The following is a 25,233-nucleotide window of genomic DNA, read 5'->3' on the forward strand; positions in this document are numbered from 1 at the left end:
AAAGTCTGGTCACACTCCCTAGAATTTAGAAATTTAAGGGGTGATTTGATCAATGTTTTCAAGGTATTAAGGGAAACTAGACACAGCAGATTGCGAGAAACTGTTTCTGCTACCTGACTAATTTACTTCTAAGGTCCACTGTCTTAAAATTCAAGCCAGACCTTTTGAGCCTTCTTGTAAAGAGTGATAGAAGTTTCGATATCTCTTCTATAAATGGCAATTGACATGCACAAAATATCAGTTAGGATCAGGAGGGCCACTTAGCTCCTCAAGCCTGCTCCACTTTTCAGTAATGTAGTAGCTGATATGACTGTTACTTCAACTCTACATTTCATATACCTACTAACCTTTCACACCCTCACTAATTAAGTATCAATCTAATGTCGTCTTAAAAACATTCAAAGACTCTGCTTACTGCCTTTCAAGGAAGAGCATTCCATAGACTGAGGATCCTGTTCAACAAAAAAAGTCTCATCTTTGTGTCAAATAAGTGGCCTGTTATTTTTAAACAGTGGCTCCTAGCTCTAAACTCTCAAGGGGCAACATCCTTTCCAAATCCGCATTGTTAAGACCACTGAGAATTTTGTATGTTTTAATCAAGTCATCTCTTGCTCTTCTGAATTCCAGTGGATATAAGCCTAGCTTAATAACCCTTTCCCCATCAAAATGCCTATTTCCATATGTTAGCATAGCAAACCTTCTCTGATCTGCTTCAAATGCACTACATCCTTCCTTAAATACTGCACACAGTATTTCAGATGCGGTCTCACCATTGTCCTGTATAACTAAAACATATCCTCTCTGCCTTTGTTCTAAATTCCCTGCAGGATAATTAGTAACATTTTGTTAGTTTCTTAATTATTAGGCCCTGCTTACTAATCTATGCATAACACCCAGAGCCCTCTACAATCTCTCAGCATTTAAAAGATATGCTTCTTCTTATTCTTTCTGCCATAATAGACAGTTTCGCACATTCTACTCCATTTGTGAGATCTCTACGTACTGAATTAACCTGTCTGTATCCTTTGGTGACTTCTTTGTAGCCTCTTCACAACTTACTGTCCTACCTGTCTTGGCGTCATCAACAAATTTATCCGCATACCTTTGGTCCTTCCCTTCAAGTATTTTAAATAAATTATAGAACGTTTGAGGTTCCAGCATTGCTACCTGTCACAAACCGCTCATTATATCTTGCCAACCAGAAGATAACCCATTTATAACTACTGTTTCCTGTTAGCTAGCCAGTCTTATGTCAATGCCAAAATGTCGCCTCCTACACCATGACCTTTTATTTTCCCCCAATAAACTTTGACGCAACACTTTATCAGCTGTCTTTTGGAAGTCTTCAGTCTAGTAATTCTGCAGCAATGTGGTTAGATAGTCAAAAATATATTGAGTATATTGCGCATTGATTGGTCCAAGATTCTTCATCTGAAAAGTACATGATCCTAATGATAAGTTGGATATTCCTTTTATTATCTATATGCATTTCTAACGGAGCTTAGAAATTACTTTGGTGGCAGAAAATAGAAACAGATTCTTCTTGGGTCCTTCATGGTATAATGTTGTTTAAGCAGGTTTCAAAAATGCCATTCACTGTGTTTCACATTCAGGTGTACTCCTGTTTGGACCTCCAGGCTGTGGAAAAACTCTTATTGCCAAGGCTACTGCCAAAGAAGCAGGTTGTCGGTTCATTAATCTCCAGCCTTCCACCTTGACAGATAAATGGTATGGGGAATCTCAAAAACTGGCTGCAGCTGTTTTCTCATTGGCTGTCAAACTGCAACCTGCCATTGTCTTTATTGATGAAATTGGTAAGCATCTATAATTTAAGTTTTGGTATTTTGTCAAGGCCTATGATGCACTATAATGCTAGTATAGATTTGTAAGATATATACAGTGCTATAAACTTAAGTTGTCCCTGAATTTCACACCCTTACTGGCTACCTGAACCTGTAAATCTGATCAGGAGCAAGTTATCAAAATGTCACTTTGCTGTTTTCTTGCCAGTGTCTGATCACATTCTCTTTGAATTGAACAGGATTGGTAAATATATCCTGTATTTCTTTGATGGGAAGAGGAAACACTGAGCAATTGAAGAGTAATGGCATTGGGCAAAAATAATAATGGTGCAAATGAAGTTGGAATTATTCACACCATTTTTTGACTCTGACCCAGAGATTCTGCAGCCTTAATCATGTCTATCTTGCAGTCCTATGCAACTTGACTTTAATTACTTTGATGTTGAGTCAGAAATGTTTGTGTCTTCCGCTTGATTTTTCTCTGATATATTTACTTACTGCAACTGATTCTTATCCAAGTTTGCCTGTGCTTGAGCCATACAGAAAGCTAGGTGAGTGCATGACTAAAGGAGAAAGAAAATGATGGGTTAAGTTCTGGTGAGGTGGGATGAAACTTGAGGAGCATAAACATTACTGTAGACCTGATGGGCTGAGTGGCCTCTTCTATGCTGTAGATCCTTGCCAGTTCATTAAAATGTTTGCAGTTGTCTTTATTTCCAAGTTTTCACCAGCTCCTTTTCTTTGAGCCACAAGTCCAGCATCGATTATTTTATGTTTGTGTGGAATGTCTTGCATGAAATCAATGTCTCTAAATCTTCCAACCTTATTCTAATCACTGCATCAGGGCTCTGATTTGACAAGTATCCCCTTGGGTCTTGGGTACCAATCAGTCTTTAATCCCATTAGTTTCCCTGATACTTTCCTCTAGTGATAATTGTTGTATTTATTTCTTCTCGGCTACGTCTTCCCCCGATTGTACTATTTTTGGAACGTGATTTGTGTCTTCTACTGTGAAGACTGCAGAATATTTATTCAATACTTCTGCCATATCCTAGTTTACCATTTTTATTTCCCCAGCCTCCTGCTGTAAGGGACGTATGTTTACTTTTCCCTCTCTGTTCCTTTTTATATATTTAAAATAGCTCTTGCTGTCCTAGTTGATTGTAATTGTAAGTTTATCCTCAATGCTTATTTTCTCCATCTTATTTAGCTCACCTTTTTGCTTTAAAAGCATTCCTAGTCCTCTGGCTTACCACTAATCTTTGTCGCACTTTATGTTTTTCTTCTTTGAGCTTGATGCTAGCCTTAAGATACCTAGTTAGTTGTGGTTGGCTTATCACCTTATTAAAATTCTTCTTTCTCACTGATATACACCTTTGTTGTGATCCACAAGCTATTTCCTAAAACATCTACCATAATTCCACATCTGTCTTTGCTGCTATACCCCTTTCCCTGTCCACTCCACCTAGCTCTAACCTCATTCTTTTGAAATTTCCCTTATTTAAGTTTAACACAGTTGTTTCAGATCCAGGTTTCTAGCTCTCAATCTGAATGTTAAATTCTACCGTATTCTAATCACTGTTTTCTCGGGATCTTTTACTTTGAGATAATTTATTAAACGTATCCCATGAGATATCACCCAGATCCAAAATAGACTGATCCCTGGTTGGATCCACAACTTTTTATTCCAGGAAACCATCCTGAATGCACTCTGAATTCTTTGTGGCTTCTTCTGCACATCCGATTTTCCCAATCTACATGAAGAATAAAATCACCCATGATTAATGTACTGCCGTTTTTACATACCCACTTTACCTCCTGATTTATTCTCTGTCCCACAGAGGCTACTCCTGCCTACTGTCATTACCAATTTTCTTTCCCTTTCTGACCCTGTTTACTGCAGTTTTTCTTCCATAGTTGTACACTCTGCCTCTTTCTGTCCCTCTCTTGTGTATTGTTATCCAAATAGCCGCCCTGTAATGCTGCCAAATCCTTTTACTTTGTAAGCCACATTTTCCCACTTGCAAACCCTTCCCCTACCTCTAATTAGTTTATAGCCCTCTTCACAAGTCCTGTTGTTAGATTTGCCAGACACTGGTCCCAACACATTTCAAGTGAAGCCTGTCCCATTGGAACAGCTCCTTTCTTCCCCAGTATTGATGCCAGGGCCCTATGAACTGAAATGCATTATACCAACATCTAACTTTGTGCCATGCATTTGTCAGTCTTGACTTTATTTGCCTTATGCCAGTTTATCCATAGCTCTGGTAGTAATCCAGAAATTAGAATCATAGAATCCCTACAGGCCCTTCGGCCCAACAATTCCACACCGAACCTCAGAACATTCCACCCAGACCTATCTCCCTATAAACCCACCTAATCTACACATCCCTGAACACTATGGACAATTTAGCATGGCCAGTCTACCTAACCTGCATATCCTTGGACTGTGGGAGGAAACCGGAGGAAACGCACGCAGTCACGGGGAAAACGTGTAACCTCCACACAGACTGTTGCCCGAGGGTGAAATCAATCCCAGGTCCCTGATGCTGTGAGGCAGCAGTGCTAACCACTGTGCCACCCCAATTATTTTCCCCCACCCACAATCAGGAAGAGAGCTCTCTTCTTATTTGCCTTAAGCTCACAATTGTAGTTGACAAGATTCAAAACTGCACAGGGTCACCCCAATGGATTTCAAGTCCATCGCCATAACCACTCTGCTAAGACTGCTGAAGTTCTGAAATTATTACCATGGAGGTTCTGCCTTTCGATTTAGTTCTTAACTATTTGAATTCTTTCATCAGAATCTTCTTTCTAGTCTTATCAAAATCGTGGATAACAATATGGATAATGACAACTGGATCCCTCCCCTCCAACTCCCAAGTTCTCCTCCAGTCTAAAGATATCCTTTACCCCAGCACTGGGCAGGGATTCCCACTTATGGCTGCAAAGAATAGGCTGAACAACCTCGCACATTGTACTGTTCCTTACCACTGTAACAGTCCTATTTCCTCTGTCCGTCACTCATCCTCCTTGCAATCTCCACTGTCATCCACACAGCTTGAAATATCTTACAAACGTTGGACACTTGCAGGGCCTGAAAAATCTTCAAATGCAACCAGCTGAGTCCCCATACCTGCCTCACCTCTGTCACTCTCTCCTGTCCCTGATTAGACTTCAAATTTGTATTACCTAGTCTGACAGGTGTGAAGTGTCCGAATTAACCTTCTCTTTCCCTGATGTGGCACAATTTGGATTCCGCCTCCTCAGCTCAGTACTGAAGTTCCTTGAGCTGCAAACATGACAGATGCATTCGCTGTAGGTCACCTTGGCATCAAGCAGGAACAGGTCACTCATCCTGCCATTACTGTAATATTTACTTACTTTATAAATGAATTATACTCTTTTCCCTGTGCTTTACACTTAAAGCACACCTGTCTCCCAAATTCTTATTTGAACCAGATTCCCAGTTCATTAGCTCAGCTTTTGTCTGATTCCGATGGAAGTCTTTTGCACACTGAAGGTGCACCTTATTGAGACATGACCTTATTTTTTTCTCTCGTTAATGGGATGAGGATGTCACCGGCTAGGCAGCATTTATTGCCTATCCCTAATTGCCCATAGGACAGTTCAGAGTCAACCACATTGCTGTACATCTGGAGTCACATGTAGGCCAGACCAGGTAAGGATGGCAGTTTCCTTCCCTAAGGACATTAATGTATCAGATGGGCTTTTCTGACAATCACTAATGGATCATTAGATTCTTAATTCCAGATATTTTATTCAAATTCACCATTTGCCGTGGTGGGATTCGAATCCGGATCCCCAGAATATTATCCGGTTTTCTGAATTAACAGTCCCACAATACCATTGTCTCCCCATTGAAAGGTGGATCAGGCTTGAGAAGCCAAATTGCTGACTCTTATCTTAAAGTTTTTTTTTATATGTATTATCAGGCTACTGAATTGGTTTTGCATATTGCATTTGTTTCATTGGTAAGTGAATGCTTCACTGATGTAACTTAATTATGATAGTTTGGATTTTGCCAATGAGATAATAGAATTAGCAAAAACAGTTTCAGTTTAAGGATTGCTGTCAACTGTTCAGCCATTTTTTTGGTTGGTATTGCTGATAATACATATTTGAATCTCTCACTACTTGTTTGTGCTATCTGTTTTAGAACTTCTACACACTTTATTAGAACACCAGATGTTCAGTGCTGTCCTTGCAATTTAACATTGTTTTTGGCAACTTAAGCAAGGAGTTATGAATTAATCCTAGACTGAATAATGCAACAACTTTGTCTCACCTGACACCTGTATTGACTGAGAACAAGATAATGATCACTAGATAATTTGGCTCAAATCCATTGAAGCCAACTAGAATTTGGTGCATGATTATTTGGAAACTTTGATCGCAAAATGGCATTTGACTAATGAAGCCTAGATAGTGGCCATATTGAGCTTATGCTCATTTTGTTTGTAAACTGATGATGTTTGGTTTATTTTCCTTTTTGTACAAAAGATTTGTTCTTCAAAGTTTCCTATTCAAATGAAGGGTCTCATTCAGGCAAAAATTAATTACACGACACAAACTCATCATTCAGTGCTTGCTGCAACAAAAGTGCTCTGCAAAAGGTTGTGGGGTTTGAGCCCAGCTTAATGTTCAAGACTAGTTATATTTAGCTTGTCAATCTTGCATCATCCACGTGAATTACAATTCAGTGTAATGTTATTATCTCAGTTTGAGTTTCTTCCCAGTACTTTAGACTGTTTACAGCTGCAAGACAAGTTGTAGAAGTGAACAAGTAGCGGGCTGAAACTAGAGTGGCAGAATAGGAACTTGAGTTAGAAAGCAAGAATGAACGAGATGAAGATGGAAATAAAAAACAAGTAATGTGGAAGGCAGAGGAAATCAGTGCTAGTAACAAACATGGCTTCAGTACAAAGGATTGGGCAAAAATGTCAAAAAGTCTGAAAACACGGGATCTGAATGCACAGAGTGTTCACTATTAATTTACTGATTAATTAACAGTGCAAAAAGCTGTAAACACACATTTGATATGATAATGATTACAGAGACAAGAGTCAACATCCAAGGGTGTTTGATATTTAGGAAGAACAGACAAAAAAGGAAAAGAAGATGGCTTGACACTGCTAATCAAAGATGAAATCCACAGAGGAGAAAGGCTACTGACACAATATCTATATGTGGAATGAGTCTGGGTGGCACAGAATCAAGAAATGGTGGAAAATATGTGAATTGTCTATGGACATCCTAACAGCAGTGATAAGATTTGTAATCAAAGTTGAAGTAGTGTAGCCTGAATCTGGGGTGCAGAATATAAAGCAAAGGAAGTGCAAAGGCATGAGGGGTGAGTTTGTTACGAAACACTGGATAACTTCATTAAAAGGCATGACGATGACAGGCAACTAGTAAAATTTTAAGAGTGAGTACATGCGTTGTAATAGTTACACATTCCTTGTGGGTGAAAGAAGACTTACAGGAAAAGTGAGCCAATCATAACAAACAAAGTAAGTTGGGATCATACTAGATCATAGAGAAGTCATTTAAAGCTTGCTATAAAAAGTAGCAAACTTGGGCTGGGAGCTGTTAGAATGCAGCTAAGAAGATACAAGAGGTTGATTAAGAGGAATGAAAGTTAACTTAGAGAAAACATTAAAGATAACAGTAAGCTTCTACACTTATGTAAATTGGAAAATATTAGTCCAAATATATGTAGGTTCCTTGTAGTCTGAAACAAGAGAATTAATAATGAAGAACAATGAAATGGCAGAGCAATCAAACAAATACTTTAGTTCTATTTTTACAGAAGAAGACACATAACTACTGACAAATGTAAGGGAAACAAGGTTCTATTGGGAAGAAGGAATTGAATGAGACTAGTGAAAAACAAATAATGTTGGAAAAACAAATGGTATTGAAAGCTGGTAAATCTCCATGACCTGATCATCCTAATTGCAGAGTACTAAAGAAGGTGACTTTGGAAATAGTTGAATGGGTTGGTTGATGTATTCCAAAATTCTGTAGATCTGGAAGGGTTCTGGTAGATTGGTGTATAACAAATGTAACCCCACTATTTTAAAAAAAAAGGGAAATAACTGAGAATTGCAAACAGGTTAGCATAGCATCACTAGTAAAGAAAATGTTGGAGTCTGTTACAAAGAACATGTTAGTGGGATGCTTAGAAAATGCCGCCAGGATTAAACAAAGTCAGCGTGGATTTATGAAAGAGCACCGTGTTTGACAAGCTTAGTGGAGTTTCTTTGGTGATGTAACTAATGTAGATGGGGGATAAGTGGTGGATGTGATAGGCTGGTTTGCAGATGTTTCATTGCCAGACTAGGTAACATCATCAGTGTGCGTCCATTGAAACTTTGCTGGTCTGCCCCACTTGTGATTTATGTAGTCTGATCTGATATGGTGGTGGGCTTCATTTCTGGTTCTGCTTCATAGTAGTTGGTACATGAGGTCTTCTTCCACATGTTTGTTGATGGAGTTCCGGGTTGAGTACCTGGCCTCTAGGAAATCCTGTACATGTCTTTGGTTGGCTTTTCCTAGGATGATAACGTTGTCCCAGTTGAATTGGTGGCCTTCTTTGTTCAAATATGTGGAAATGAGTGATAGTTGGCCATGTGTCTTGGTAGCTGTTTGGTGCTTATGTTCCCTGATAGCTAGTTTTCTGATGGTGTGTCTGATGTAGTGTTTGTGGCAGGCCTTACATGGGATTTTATATAAAATGTTGGTCCTGTCATCTGTGGGAATGGGATCCTTTGTTCTTGTCAGTAGTTGTGGGTTCATGTGCTACCACGATTCTTAGTGGTCAGAGTAGTCTGCCGATCATCTCTGAAACATTCTTGATGTATGGCAGGGTGACTGGTGTATCCGGGCGTACTGTGTCTTCCTGTTGTTGTCTGTTGCATAAGTATCAGTGGATTACGCTTTTTGGATAGACGTTGCTTTAAAGGATGCTGTGGAGGTATACTTCTTTGGCTTTGTTCAGTTCTGGGGTGCTGCAGTGTGTTATGGCTCTTTTGAACAAAGTTCTGATGCAGCTCTGTTTCTGAGCGTTGGGGAAGTTGCTGCTCTAGTTAAGTATTTGGTCTGTATGGGTGGCCTAGCTATATATGCTGGTCTGGAGCTCACCATTGGCCCTTCATTTGACCATTACATCCAGGAATGGGAGTCGATTCTCCTGCTCCCTGGTGAATTTTTTACCGGTGAAGATGTTGTTAATGAGTTGGTGGGATTCGCCCAGTTTTGTGTTTTTGATCATGACAGATGTGTCATCCACATAGCAGACCATAGTTTTGGCCGGATAGTGGGAAGGCCTGCCCGTTCTAGTCTTTGCATTCCTGCTTCAACTATAGGCCCTGATAGGGGTGATCGCATGGTTGTTCTGTTGATTTGTTTGTACAGGCAGCCATTGAAGACAAGTGGGTTGTGAGGCATAAATCTAGTAGTTTCAGGGTGCTGTCCTAGCTGATGGTGTTGCTGTTGTAGGGGGTCGGCATTTCTCCTTTGTCCAGTAATGAGGCTAGTGTTCCCTTAGCGAGTGGGATGTCATGGAAGTAAATAGTGCTGTCACAGCAAAAGAGATCACAATCAATTATTTCCCTCTCTCCTTTTTTTTGAATAGTGAGGTTACATTTGCCATACACCAATCTGTCAGCACCCTTCCAGCTCTACAGAATTTTGGAATACATCGACCAACCCATTCAACAGCACCACAAGAGCACTCTAATGCACTTAAGTGAGGTAGGAGTTGAATGTCCAATCCACTAATTTGTTATCAGATGTATTAAGAAATCTGTAGTACTCGAGGGGTGGGGAAGACGTGAGCATGGGACGACCTGAATTGCTTTTGCAGAGAGCTGGCATGAGCATGATGTACTGGCCCTAAACATTCTTATGTTTATATGTTCCTTTAGACGTTGTAAAACTTGAAAGTGTTCACAAAACATTTGCAAGGATGCTAACAAGGTTGGAGGGTTTGAGCTATAGGGAGAGGCTGAATAGATTACAACCTATCTTCCCTGGAATTTTGGAGGCTGAAAGGTGGCCTGATAGAGGTTTATAAAATCATGAGGAGTATGGATAAAGCATATAGACAAGATCTTTTTTTTGGAGTGGGGGAGTCCAAAACTAGAAGGCATAGGTTTAAGGTGAGAGAGGAAAGATTTCAAAGGTACCTAACAGCCACCTATCCTCGCAGAGAGTGGTGCATGACTGGAATGAGCTGCCAGAGGAAGTGGTTGAGGCTGGTACAATTACAACATTTAAAAGACATCTGGATCTGTATATGAATAGGAATGGCTTAAAGGGATGCGGGCCAAATGCTGGCAAATTGGACTAGATTTATTTAGGATATCTGGTCAGCGTGGATGAGTTGGACCAAAGGGCTTGTTTCAGTTTTGGTAATTTCTTCTCACCTCGATGAAGAATTGATGCTCCCGTATGAGAAATTGGTTATGTTGGTCTGGTCCAATCTTCAAAGTTTGAAAAAAGGTGACAAAGGAATAAAGGCATTAAATTTTGAGTAAATATTTATTGATGAGAACATTCTATACTTCTCCCTCAGATTCTTTTCTACGAAATCGGTCCAGCTCTGACCATGAAGCAACAGCAATGATGAAAGCTCAGTTTATGAGCCTCTGGGATGGCCTTGATACAGACTTCAGCTGTCAAGTAACTGCAGTATTTTGTTTTGATGTTTTAGTAAGCTGCATATTTTTGACACTTACTGGCTTGACTTGTCCAGCTTATTACTTGCCTGTTTCCTGTGCTCCATTTTACATGCCCACTCCTAATTTGTAACTCTATTTGCATTAAGTTTTGCTCTCATATTTCCTATCCTTACCTCCTTGCAATGGTTCCTCATTCTTCAATGCATTGAACTTAAAGATCTCATTCTTGACTACAAATCCTCCTTTTGCTCTGCCACATCTTTTGCGACTATACTACCAAGCTGCTTACTGATTCATGTTTACTCTAAACATGCGTCTAATGATGTTTTTGGCCATCTCCCGTTCCTCCTCCATTGAGTAACGTTTTCCATTTCCTGTAGCATATTGGGATTTAGCAATCTCATGTGTACAGTGTATTACGGTAATATTCCATGTATTGGAGTGATAGTGTATATCCTTGAGTGTAATGATAGATCTACTTTGTTAAAGCTTTCATGTTAGAAATAAATTTCCATGAACATTTACTGTTTAACATCGTTTGACAATGAAACAAGATACTGTCAAATGCTGTATAATACCGTGGATTGTGGACTGAGCATAATGATTGAAAATGTTTCCCTTTTTATTTAATACATGTGTATAATTTCCCAGATGCATTTGCTATCTGCTGATCATTACTAGCAATTGTTGCTTGTATTGAAAGCATGCTCCAATGTCAGCCGCTATTTCGAAAGTAACTTTTATTGCATCAGCTTTCTAATTGTCCACAATTTTGCTCCACGTGATTTGGTGTGAGAGTTTATGAAAGATTTTTTTGACAACATTGAGAGAATCTCTGTTCACTTGAAGTGTTGGCTCACTTAAATTATTAATATCCATTTACGAGCCTTCAGGATAAGTTTGGGTATTTAACCATTTGGAGGTCATAGTGAAGCTTATCCTGACTTCACCTAGCAGCCACAGTTGTATGCTTGGTGCAAGTACCCAGAGCAGGAAATATGCTTAATTTCTACTCCCATCACTAAAGCATGGTCTTCTGGGTTGTTTGACTGAATGACTCAGAGTTAACTTGCTAAGCCATCAGGGAAACTCATGTAAGATATTCTTATCATTTGAGTGATACAGATATGATGACTGGATGAATTACTTTTCAAAATTAATACTTGATATTCCAGCTATGGTTATTTACACTTGTCACTAATGCAGCATACCTTTGCATTTGAATTCCTAGCAAAAAGTAGGCATTTGTAATTATTTTTGGAGTAAGAATGAATATCTAAGTAAACTTCCCTTTTTATTTGCTATTATTCTCAACAATAATAAAATGATTATTTTGGATTGCTTAGTAAGCTGACACCACCCCAACCAACTGAATAATTTATCTGTTGGAGCTGTGTTTTTATTGAAGGCTAGTGGTTTAGAGAAATGAATAGAGAATGCTCTGTTTAGTAACCATTACATCGTTGCTGTTTTTATTCAAAATCCGTGTTGTATCAATGCCTATTCTATTTTGTTAGGTAATTGTGATGGGTGCCACTAATAGACCACAAGATCTTGACTCTGCCATTTTACGAAGGATGCCAACAAGGTTTCACATAGGGCAGCCTGTGAGTACAAATACAGATTAATGTTTAACATTTCACTATGGCCGCAAGGTGGTTAATTCACATTTCAGAAGTTTCTGCACAAATGTAAAAGTATAGCCTCTTGCCAAGGTTGAAAAGACAAGGGATGTTGTTTGAATGGCCTTTCTCCAAGGCACCATGGAAGGAAGAACTTGCCAGATGCAGAGGGTGGTAAGGAGGGTGCATGAGAGGCCAGGGAAGTGGGGATGAGGAGGCTGCAAGAGGGATGCATGCTTTGAGTTCAGCCGCCACTGTATGCAGACAAATTTTAATAGATACTGTAGTAATAAACACTATCGATTGTTGTATTAAAGTCTGAGATACAATTAAAAAAGAGTAGTAATTACTTGATAAAAATCATTCACCTTTGTGCATATGTGACAGAATCGCATAAGCTGTAACGTCTGTGGTGGATGAATTTAGGGTAGTGTAGAAGTGCGTCAGTTATATTGGAAAAAAAGATTGCTAACTTATGCCTGTTGTCCTATGCCCAATATCAATGCCATCTAAGAAATTAAAATATTCCTCGAATTTTGTACCTTGAACTTTAATGGTGGGTTGATAACTATTTAGGATATTGTTGTTTTTCTAATTCTGCTTCTGAGAGAATCCAAATACTCACATATCAACGCAAATAAAGTAAAATATTGTTACTACCCAAACTTTGTTGCTTAATAAATGGGTTAGTGAAAATGAGAAAGCAAACCCTCAAAATCTCAGGGGCCTTTGGATGGATTTGGGGGATGTTTGATCTTTGGCCTTGGCTGATGTATCAGTAAATTAGGAATAAACAGAACAGTAAACAGAAGAGGAAACAGTGAACTAGAACTTGAGCACGGTGAAAGGATTTGTTCACTTACTGACACAAAGGACAGAAAGCTGTGAAAAAAATCTTATGAACTTTTGTTGAGAACCTTGTTCTAAATAAAGGAGTAGATGTATCACGGGAGACGAGTGGTACCATAGGGGGATGGATCTTAAGTGCAGTCCAGAAAATCTTATGAACTTTTGCTGAGAACCTTGTTCTAAATAAAGGAGTAGATGTATCACGGGAGACGAGTGGTACCATAGGGGGATGGATCTTAAGTGCAGTCCAGAAAATCTTATGAACTTTTGCTGAGAACCTTGTTCTAAATAAAGGAGTAGATGTATCACGGGAGACGAGTGGTACCATAGGGGGATGGATCTTAAGTGCAGTCCAGATAGATTTTGCTTCTGTTTTTCTTGGTCACAGTTGGTTTATAATTAAGTATTTAAATTGAATTGCCACTGATGTGAAAACCAGTTTTGAGGCTGTTCTGTTTACCATGGCATAAACTTAGATTGCATGGTCACACTTCCTTGAATGTAAGGGAAAATTAAACTTTAGATATTTACAAAAGATGGAACAAAGAAATGTAGAAATATAGAATTTGGAGCAGGAAGAGACCATTTGGCCCTTTTTGAGCCTGCTCTGTCATTCATCCAGATCATGGCTGATCATCCAACTCAGTAGCCTAACCCTGCTTTCTCCTCCATAATCTTTGATCCCATTTGCCACATGTACTGTATAGCTGCCTCCTGAATACACTCAATATTTTGGCATTAACTATTTCCTGTGGTAATGAATTCCACAGGCTCACCACTCTCTAGGTGAAGAAATGCCTCCTCATTTCCATTCTAAATTATCAACCCCGAATCCTCATACTGTGGCCCTGGTTCTGGACACACCCACCATCGGGAATGTCCTCCCTGCATTTTACCCTGTCTAGTTCTATTAGTATTGTATAAGTCTCAATGAGATCCCACCTCCTCATACATCTGAACTCCAATTTGCTTGATAAGATCTCTTATCTTTAGATACTTTCAGTCCAGTTTGTGGTAGATTAAAAACCCACATTTGTAAAACTGGCTGTGGATCTCATGAACTAAATTATCTCGGACACGGTGAATGTCGGCATATTGGAGACAAAATATGAGTTGACAATGGTGACAATGACCTGTGTTATAGAAGAACTATCTGCATATGGAGGCCAAGTCAGGAAATGGTGTATTTCTGGACCTGCCACCTAATATTAAAGTATAGGAAAATTATGGGAGGGTGTGCAACATTCTGTGTTCACAGATTTTGCTTTGCGAAATGGAGAGAAAATCACCCATGTCATTTTGGAGAAGTTGGAGTTAATTAGAAATGAAGCCATAAGAGTAGGTGGTAGTTTGCTTGTAGTTAGGAATAGGATTTAGTCCCTGACCAAGCCAGAAGTTACCAACATGCAACATATTTACAAAATGATTATTATGAGTTACGTTTTGAGAAATAATGAACTCATTACTATTTTGTCAAGCTTCTTCATTTTGAATGTTTCTGATGTTTGGATTTCATAACATACTTTCTAATATGTGGACCACTTAGTCTTAAACACTGCTTTGTCAATCAGGTTGTTTAGATGTTAATAAGGCACTTTCAACATGCCCAAGTTATGAAAAGATATTGAAAGGAGATATTGAATTATGTTTCAGATTGTTTGTTTTTGGATCGGGTTCAGTTACAGGTGGATGTATTTCCCAGGTAAAGGTATACAGGAATGATTTTTAAAAGAGAATTTTGCTTCAGAGCTTCAGGATTTTCATGGCACAAAACTGTGCTCACCTGCATTTAAATTCAACCATGCTTCTGTATCCCTCCACTGTCAGGGAAGGTTATTTCCATAAGCATTTTCACTAATGATAATTAGCAGTAAAGCATGTTTAAAACACCATGTATAGGGTGGGCTAGAAATTGTTACAGAGATAGTAGGAATTGCCGATGCTGGAGAATCTGAGATAACACGATGTGAAGCTGGATGAACACAGCGGGCCAAGCAGCATCAGAAGAGCAGGGAAGTTGACGTTTCGGGTCGAGACCCTTCTTCAGAAGAAGGGTCTCGACCCGAAACGTCAACTTCCCTGCTCTTCTGATGCTGCTTGGCCCGTTGTGTTCATCCAGCTTCACAGCGTGTTATCTAGGGTGGCATAGGATGGACGCCTTGACAGATTGTGATGAGATACATGAGTAGGACTGCAGGACAAGTTGATAATTGGCCAATAGTGAAAAGTGTAAAAAGATACTTTTTGATCATAAGGATAGTATGCTGTAAATCGTTAACAATATTACAAAATGAGCAGGAGACCTTGCCGTGCAAAAGCACCAATCATGAAAGGCGTCTCCTAAATAGATGAGGCCATGAAAATGGCAGATTATATTTTTGAATTCAGTAGCATAAAATATAAAAGTGAGATAATTGAAAGGTACGCAATCAACAAACAGAACTATCTGTACTAAGTTTAACAAAATTGCCTTTCTCTGTCCCTGGGTAACAGTTGACAAGAACTTTTTTTTATAATATTATTGTTCTGTTTTCCAGTGTTGAGGATACTCTAAATTATGTTTTCGTTTCACAGAATACTGATCAACGGAAATCCATCCTAAATTTAATACTACGAAATGAAGAGGTATGTAGCTTGTAATAGAAGGAAATAAAGTTTACTGGATGCTTTCAGCTGCATTGACCTTTTGATCACATATCTTGTTAATCTTTTTTGCCTTCTAAGGCCACTCATGACATTAGTTTCGAAATGTATTATTTATTTATATCAGCCTATGCTATTTTTTCAGGAAAGAAACCATAGGAGTATTATAGCAATGCTGCTGAACAAGTAAACTTGAGTCCTGGACTAATGATCTAGAGATGGTATTTTAAATCCTAAATTACTGGATTATTGCAAAGCGCATCTAGTTTATCAGTTTGCTTTGGGCTATGATATCTGTTGTTACCTATTCCAGCCTATAAATAACTCCAGATTCACAGCAGTGTGGTTGACTATTAAAGCCCTCTTAAATTGCCTAGGAAATGGCACAGTTGTATCAAACTGCCGCAATAAACTCTAATCTATTTTGAGAGTGATCAAGTCCTCTGGCATTGACTTAAGTACATGAGTTTCAACATGAAGACCAGTTGACCTGCACAGTCCTTGTGACTATTTGGGAACTTGATCCAGAATTGGGAAACTGTCTTACTGCTCGAGCAGAAGCCTGTACTTGAATTTAACAGCACAACTTATGTCATGGCTTGAATGCAGTGATATTTCCTAGGCTATTTAATGGAAGTATTACAAAAGAAAATGGATCCCCATACCGTATGAGGATACGGCAGATCACTATATACAGTGTGAAATAAATCAATTTTAAGCAGTATCTTAAAGAAGGGAAGCAAGGTGGAGAGGCGGGTGGGGTGCGGGAAAGGGCTTTAGGAAGGGGATACCAGTGCCTCGGACTGAGGCAGCTGAAAGTATAGCCACTATAGAGCAATTAAAATTTGGTAGACTCCAGAAATAAAAATTGGAGTGCGGATGTCAAGAGGTTTCTAGAGCTGGAGTAGATTTGCCTGAATGGGTGTAGCAGCAATAATATTAAAGAAATCACTCTCTTGAATGGCTGGTCCCTCCACCATTAACTCCTCATACTTATAATGTGTACCATCTACAAGATTCACTAAAGCAACTCAAATTTTATTCAACATCACCTATAGCACCTAGAATTTCAAGCGTTTCAGACACTTGAGAACTGTACCAGCTGCTCTTCAAGCCATACCCCCTTCCCAAATTGAAAGTATATTGTTCTTATGTTATTGCAATTGCAAGAAAATCCTGGGACTCTCTACTCAACAGCGCTATTGGAATTCCTACACTACAATTGATTCAAGAACATGGTTTACCGTCAACTTTTCAAGAGTTATTGGAAAAAGACAGTAAATTCCACTGATTCTACATGCACTGTATCAACAAAAATATTGTAAGACACCAAATTGAGACTTTTATGACCAGCATCTGATGAAACTACAAGCTACTGGATAGTTTGCCTTAAGTTACATTGGTGCACATTGCTGGTATGTTATAACATCACCTGTCCAAAATGCATGTGAATGAGCCACTTTTGGATTTAGTTTGTGGAATAAGGGAATAAATTTAGCACTCCTTTACCACAATGTGTGAACCACAAAAAACCTTAGCTAAAATATTTAACTGAGGCTTGCAATAGTGAGAAAAATTGTTATTGTTTTACTTTTCCAAATATTGTACCAGAAAATGATGCAAAGAGTTGCTCGAATCTGTTGACAAAGTTTCCAGACAAGTAGCATGTTTGAATAATAGATTTCTGGACTGACAAATTTTGTATGTTCCTCAAATGATCCAGAAAATTTTATGCTATCTATGACGGCACTGCTCATGTTGAAAGGTGCTCATTATTGGTTACTTATGTCCTAGATTGCTTGTTTGGTACAGGCTGTAAGAGTTCTAAATTTGGTTCAAATGCAGAGTAATATTTTTCTTGGTTGAGGCTGAGCAGCTAGCATAGAGAACTAATGTGGTCTGAAGTATTTTGTTTTCATATTTTGCATTGTCAAACAATATCGCATTTAATGAATTGGTTGATCTCTTAATCGTCATTCCAGGTTAGCTGCTGATTTAATTATTCACTATGGCATATCTTTCCATGCTATAATATTCTATGACTCTATCATTTCTTTCTCAAAAATCCATCTTGATGGTTTTCTGTTTCCATCCCATTAGTGTCTGTGTGTCAAAAATCTCCTTTACCATATTTCTGTTGTACGGTTAAAAACTGCACTGAGTTCATCTCTAGCCTCTTCAACTTCTGCAAATTCCCTGCCCCCTTAATGTTTTCACTTTTAAATCCTAATGCTTATCATCAAATCCTTTGATTTGCTCCAGCTTTGTATTGCCTCTCGGTCCTTGCAGTCCTCTGGGTCCGTTCGTAGATCCCAAATGGCTTAAGGCCATTTCATTCAGCTTGTGCTCGCATACTGTTTAATATTACTCTGTGATGGCTGTGTTTACCACAAACCAGTTTTTGTTATTATTTTGGCAATCAGTAGGGTATTTCACTCATTCTTCAAGGTTTACATCACATTCATATTGCACTCCTGAATTCTCTTTCCATATCTAGTCAATTCACCCCATTGTGACAGTTGTATGAGTTTAATTCTTTCTTTTCTCTCTGTGAAAATGCACCATGTGTCCACTTGGAGTGTCCTTAACATGTCCTGTTTGATTGAATGATTGCTTTGGAATGATCACTTACAGAGGCATTCAGTCATTGAATAGGGCTGCAATATTTAATTGTATCTGCAACCACACAGTCCCGACCTCTAGTTTAAAAATGCATCAGTTATTATCTTAAGCTAGTAATTTCAGAAATGAAATTTAGACCCAATCTAAAAGATCTGCTATTTGTAAACAGGTGGATCGATACTTGGACTTGAATGAAATTGCCAGGGAAACTGAAGGCTTTTCAGGGAGTGACCTGAAAGAACTCTGTAGAGATGCTGCCATGTTTTGTGTCCGGGATTATGTACATGGTTCCGATGAGGAGGAAAGGTTTGTGTAAATCAGATCTTTTTAAGGTGTCATTTTATTTTAATGTAGTATCTAATAGATTTAATTCACAGTCTGCCAGCCGAAGGATTTCATTCGCCAGCTGTATGATAAATGTTGAAAAGTGTAAGTAAGGTGATGAGGAGTCGGGTTACTAGCAATTTTGTTTAGAACTAATATACACATCCTGTCAGACATGCCTTCAGCACTGTTAACATCAGGGCCATGAATGTAACCACAGTATGAATCGGCAGATTGTACAATGCAAATAAAACAGGTTCTTCAGGCTGTGAATCAGTACACTGTTTATTGTTTTAAAATATTTTTAATTGACATTTAAACTTTTGAGGAGGTATTTTCTTTGAAGGTCTTGTACTGGCAATTTCAGTACATTTTTTATGCAAGTTAATGGTTTTTACCAAAATTTAAAATTAACATTGAATCCTAGGTTCCTGCAACTACAGTTTATGTTGGCTCCTTTTGTTTAAGCAGTTGTTATTTCTTAGTGTAGATGAAATTTGAGGCTGATTAGTCTGTCGTAGAAATGATTTTCAACATGCTGATTGCTGCCTATGGTCTTCCCAACCCCACTCCCCAAAAAAAAACAGTTGCTGCAACAATACTGATTCATGCTGTATACTATTTGGAAGAAGCCAATCACTGTTCAACACTGGGTGGCTTGGGAGAATCACTACTAACCAAGCTGACCACATCTTCAGGGTCATAGAAGGTAGATTGGGTCTATAGCAGGTAGTAAGAGAACCAACAAGTGGGAAAAACCTTCTTGACCTCATCCTCCCCAATCTACCCATCACTGATACATCAATCTGTGATTGTATTGATAGAATTGACAATCCTGCATTCCTGTGGAAACAAAGTACCATCTTTATGTTGAGGACACGCTTCATTTTACTGTGTGATCTAGAACTCACAGCACCCATGATCAGCCTGTTCTAGTACAGCTACAATGCCAGGTAGATGCCAATAATGTGGAAAATGGCCCAAATATGTCCCGCCCACAAAAAGTGCAAACCCAGTTCAGCCAGTTGTTACCAACAGTGTGACATCAAGCAGTCCCAGCAAAATGGTAACAAGTGGGATGCAGGATGATAACTGTACACTGGAGTCATACCTAGCACAAGGGAAAGTGATGGTGCTTGTTCGAGGCCCATCATCACGACAGAAGTTTAGAATTTGCTGAGAATAATGTCCTAACATGCATCCACACACACATGCACACACACCGCTGCCTGCAGTCTTCAGCTGCTTTGTCACTGATCTTCATTCCATCATATAATCAAATTTTCAATCATCCACAAAGAACCCTACCAAGTTCAGCAGCATTTGCAGTTCCTCCTACTGAAGCAGCCCATGTCCATATGCAGCAAGATATGAACAGCCATCAGGAATGACTGACATCAGGTACAAATGCACCTTACGATTGAAAATTATTGCCAATTTCTAACCAGAGACAACCTAATTATTTTCTGTGACTCTCAGTGGCATTGTCACCACTGAATCCCTCATTATCAACAGCCTGGAGGTTGCCATTGACCAGAAACTAAACTGAATCGGCCATATAAATATTGCAAGTACAAGGACCAGATCAGAGTTTGTTTGCTGTGATAAGTAATCACCACCTGACTCGAGACAACTTTTCCACTGTCTTCAATACAGAAGTCACAGTGTGATGGAATATTTTACACTTGCCCAAATGTGTGCAGACCTATTGACAGTGTGACACAATCTAGAGCAAAGGAACTCAATTGAACGTCACTTCCTTTATCACCAGCCACATTGGTGACAATGTGGACCATATACTATGCTCCTTCCACAGCATCTTCCAAATCCAAGGCCTGAACCATCTCGAAGCACGTGCTGCAGATAGCCAGGAACACAACTAGAAAGAGTCCCTCCAAGTTGTACATCATCCTGACTTGGAATTATACTATTATTATTCCTTTACTGTGATTGAGTCAAATCTTGGAACTTCCTTCAGAATTTCAGTACTTCATTATGCCTTCCCACCATTTACCAATTGAAGATGTTATATCTTGCATCCCACCCTTACCTACAAACACTGTAAGCGTTCAAGAAGGTGGCTGACCACCGTCTTCTTGAAGGCAGCTGCAATGGGCTGTAAATGCTGGCTTAGTTTGTAATGTGTTCATCATGAAAGAATTTTTAGAAAGGATGACATTAAGAATGAACACCTCAGTTGATTGACATTGAAGATTTGCACCCTTTCTTAATTATCTTCCTTCCTCTGCTTTTTTTTTCCTCATCTGATCAGTTTTCTTATTACTTTTACTGTTTTTTCCTTGTTTTCTTTCTCACTTACTACCTTTCCTGTTCTACTGTCATGGGAATAGCACACTGGAAATTGAGCCTCACTATTCTAAATGTTATTGCAGTTGTGAGATATGATTAGTTTACCTTGGGTGGTTAATGCCTGACTATGACCACCACCTAAGATAAAAGAAGCTTAAAACAAGTATCATCAGTGAATGCTGAAATGTAAAAAAACTAGCTTATTTTTTGTAAATTTGTCCTCTAAGGTGTGACACAAAAGATTATTAATTTCTAGTATACAATCTGTAATCATATCCCCTTTAAGTCCAGATGCACGCATTCCTTCACATGTCGGATGAACAGATAGATGAGACAAACCTCTTTAGAAATACCATGGATGAAAAATGTACAAGATCTGTAGACCAAAGTTCAATCAAAAAGAAAAGACCTTTTTTGCTAGATATTTTTTGTTTTTGGCAATGTTGTCATGTTAGTTGTTGAGAACAGGAGCAATCCCCAATTATGTGGCCTATCAATTGGACCTGGTTTTTGCTTGATTGTCTGTCCTCTCACACTCTCTCTCGCTCTCTCGCTCTCTCTCTCTCTCTCTCTCTTTTTTCCCTCCCCACCCCGCCTTTCATTTCTCTAAAAAATTTTGTTGTCATCATTTCTGTCTTATAATTGTATGCTTTCATTTTGCATTACTGTATTCTGCTACAAAATCTGTAATTTAGAAGTTGATTTGAAGAATGAATGAAGTGGAGAAATGTTCCTCCACTAGATTTATGAGTACATTTAATAAACTGCAACAGATGCACTATTACCCAAAAAGAGTGAAAATACTGTTTCTCTTTTCATTTTGCCAACTGAAACCCAGAATAGGATGCCCCCCCGCCCCGTCCTCCATTGCCCACCTAAGGTGGGTAAAATTGTATGGTTTGCATCCAGTTTGAGAATGTTCTCGATCCACTAGTAGAAATTTTCAGCAACAAATAAGTTTCGCAGGAAAACCTGTTCTTGAAATAAATTGCCAATAAGGAACGCATAGAATTTTGGTCCAGTAAACACAAATTTCTGTTATCTAATGTTGACCTCATCCTATTTCTTATCAAGACCTTGCTAGCAATGTATTCTGGTTAATTTCTCTGTAGACTATGCAAGTTTTTTTTTACTTAATATCTTTGCCACAACTGTTAATTGTCAACTTCTGTCTGATTTAGTAGCAATGGGGACAGGCTTCGACCCATCAAACAGCAGGACCTCAAAAGAGCAATAATGAAGATGCGAAAGTCTAAAGGAGTCAGTGATTTGAGCGAACTTCAAGACAACCTCATTGTAGATTGAGGATATGCTTGCCTGCCTAGTTACAAAGAAGGACAAATTCAGCTGAATTTTTACTGAATGACTTGGCTGGATAATGGCTAATTCCTCTGCCAAAATTGGGGAAGATAAGAGGTGGGAGTGAGGTGCAAGGAAGGGCTTTTCTAATTGTATTTCTGTGAATTCAGTATCACCCATCAAGCGTAGTTCTTTCAGGTCCATATTCACAGGAAAAATTTGTACTGAACTATTTGTGTAATTTGACTGGGGCTTGTGCAGATACGTATACTAGAACTTTCTGTATATTGGTTCAAAATTGTGAATGCATTAGTATCATTGTTTAAGATTTAATATTGGAAGAAAGCTACTTGAATAATATGAATATTTCGGCAAAAACTCAAATGGCTTTTTAAGACACAACGAAAGTACTATACTGACTGACTGCACTGTAATCTGCGTCATTTAATAATGAATCCAAGAGCACTGAGGAGCTCTTAAAAACTGAATAAGTAATATGAAGGAACTATTCAAAGTAGTTTCTGACATTTTGGTTGAGCCATAGCCATGTCTTTTTAATTTAATTATAAACTAGGATGGTTATGCTTTTTTAATTTTTTTTATTTTATGGGTTCAGTGTAAATAAATGTGTAATTCCTGTCACATTTTGTATACTGTCTGCTCATTATCATCTGCTTTGATGGAATGGAGTTGCCTGCAAAATAATAAGGTGCCTAACTAGCTATGACGATAATAATTTTTCTTTAAAAACTTTGTATATAACATTTTGTGCCCTTGAACAATAGAACTGAAATGCTTCTGCAGCAGTGCAATTTAGACATTATATCGTTATATGTATTTATGAAGAAAGGTTCAAAATTGCAATTTTTTTCTACTGCAACAGAAGTAAGGAAGGAATATCTATCTGACAGATCTTTTCAAAACAAAATGAAGGGTCAAGCTTTCCATTTGTCTGATTGATAATAAAGGCAGGACGATTACAATTAACAGAATAGGGATGTTTGTCAGAACCGTCGTTAATATAAGGGTCTTTAGAACAGAGATTACATTGCCATACATGACCACAGGGACAAATAGGGTTATGACATTAATAAATATTTGAGAAAAATATAATTGCACACAGGAGAAGAGCTGGCAAAAGTATTTACTGTAGTGTTTGTTGAAAAGATTGGCCCAGGTCTTTCTTTCAATTGCTTTTAGCCCACTGTCAGTCAGGGCTAAATCGGATAGAATGTGTTTAATTCAAATTTTATTTGGCAGGATATTTCTACCACAAATTTGTTTTTTTAAAAAAAAGGTTGCTGTGCTATTATTGGAGATTGTCTGCAGTAATAGTTAATTGTTGCATAAATTCACAAATTCTCACCTCAAGTTCAATTCCAATGACCTCAACATTTTCAATTTCAATCTTAATGGGTAAACATAATGTTATATTTCTTGGTTTAAAATGAAGTTTTATTTCTATTCAGTAATTTATTATCATTATTACATTGCTAGTCATTTCAAATTTGGCCTATTGTAGCTTTCTGTCAAGCCTCTAGAAGGAATAATTGAGTTTGTGTCTATACAGATTAAAAATATATAGAATAGATGTGGCTGGGAATGAGTTTCAGTTAGTGTTGAGATGCACCTCAAACAATGTTTGATGTAAAAATAGAAATTTCTGTCTTTATGGTTTTAATGGATAGGATAAATCCTAATTAAAAGAGGCAGCAGCTAACTGTATACCTTGTAGATCTGTATGAAATACCCTTTGTGCTGTACTGGTTACTCTGTGGATGAACTATGCAGGTGGCCAGCTATAGGGACCTGGCCTACGTCATCTTGTACAATGTTGATGTCCTGTGTGTATATTTCTGGAGGTGATTCATACCTTTACATAGCTGCTCAAAACACAACCCATTTTCTTTTCCCTCACAACTATCTGTAAGATTTATGTAAGTTAGTTTAGCATTGCTTCCCTCAAATAGCTTTTTAAAAAATGTATTCCACTGATTGTCTAATGTACCTAAACAATTAATCTCTTTTTTCTTGCCATATTAAGGTAAAGACAAAGCTTTGTTCTTTAGAGGAAATACTATTATAATCCAGAGTCTTTCTAGAATTGTTTTAATTTTCTTCATGTCTAAAAGGAACTCCATTTCAAAATAAGTTTATCCATTACAGGCAGTATTTAGAATAATTTGCTATAGTAGACTCTTACAACTATGGTTGCTGACTTTAGATTGTAAATTAAGTAACCAAAAATTGGATTATACTGTCTGATATCTTGCTGGTACCTTTGTTTCCAACAGTGTGCTCTCTGTAAATACATCTGGACTGTAATCTTAATCTGCACGCGATGGTCTAGCATTATAGTACTATTTGCTGTGTGGTGACAAGTGAATATGGTCAATATTCCACCTCAGTTTATTACAATCCCACATAATTGTTGAGCCTGAGTTGCAGTGATTCATACGAAGCAGAAAATAAAGATACAGTTTACAGTTTATGGGACGCTTGGTCTGCTTATTGAAACTTAATGGGCTGTGAGCACAAACAAAAATGTGGAAAAACTGCAAGGGTAAGATAATGTGGAGAATACTACAAATTGCAGTCAGTACATGTTTATAAACAATTCCTGCTATCTAACAGTCTTTAGCATTGCTGAACAGAAAAGCTATTAATTTTTTAGAATGTTAACTGATATAAGCTCTCATTTAGTAATTTTCTATTTAAACCATCAAAAAAGTTGAACTTTGACAAGCTATTTGGGGAAGAGGAGGTTATGTACCGTAAGGAAAGTTATACAATCAGATATTGTTCTGAGTTTTCTTTGGAATTTGTCAATAAACCTTTTAATACACCATAGAATGTGAAAATATACCATAATTTTGTGAACATTTTATGTGCATGCACCTGTAATATACATTGCCTTAAAATATTCCAACTGCTAGCAAATATTCTATGGCCTTTCTCACCGCGAAGGAGTGCACAATAAGGATGTTGTGTAACCTTGTGTCTTACACAGTATAATTTATCCGCTCAGTCTCCATCTCAGGCAACCAGCTTGTA

The 25,233-nt window shown here is 38.2% G+C and overlaps 1 protein-coding gene across 4 annotated transcripts in view; it reads left to right on the forward strand.

Moving 5' to 3' along the window:
• Positions 1-24,668, forward strand: part of atad1b (ATPase family AAA domain containing 1b) — a 77,338-nt gene extending 52,670 nt beyond the window's left edge. For 3 of the 4 annotated variants that reach the window (XM_059653142.1, XM_048551076.2, XM_048551078.2), the window contains exons 5-10: positions 1,614-1,814; positions 10,405-10,511; positions 12,028-12,117; positions 15,556-15,606; positions 18,416-18,552; positions 22,062-24,668. In XM_059653142.1, coding sequence (XP_059509125.1) covers positions 1,614-1,814; positions 10,405-10,511; positions 12,028-12,117; positions 15,556-15,606; positions 18,416-18,552; positions 22,062-22,185 — 710 coding nt within the window. In that variant the 3' untranslated portion in view covers positions 22,186-24,668. The remainder of the gene's footprint in view (positions 1-1,613; positions 1,815-10,404; positions 10,512-12,027; positions 12,118-15,555; positions 15,607-18,415; positions 18,553-22,061) is intronic. The other variant, XM_059653143.1, reaches the window with a different exon arrangement.
• The last annotated feature ends 565 nt before the right edge of the window (positions 24,669-25,233 follow it).

Source organism: Stegostoma tigrinum, chromosome 20 (genome assembly GCF_030684315.1).
Source record: "Stegostoma tigrinum isolate sSteTig4 chromosome 20, sSteTig4.hap1, whole genome shotgun sequence".
Lineage (NCBI taxonomy): Eukaryota > Metazoa > Chordata > Chondrichthyes > Orectolobiformes > Stegostomatidae > Stegostoma > Stegostoma tigrinum.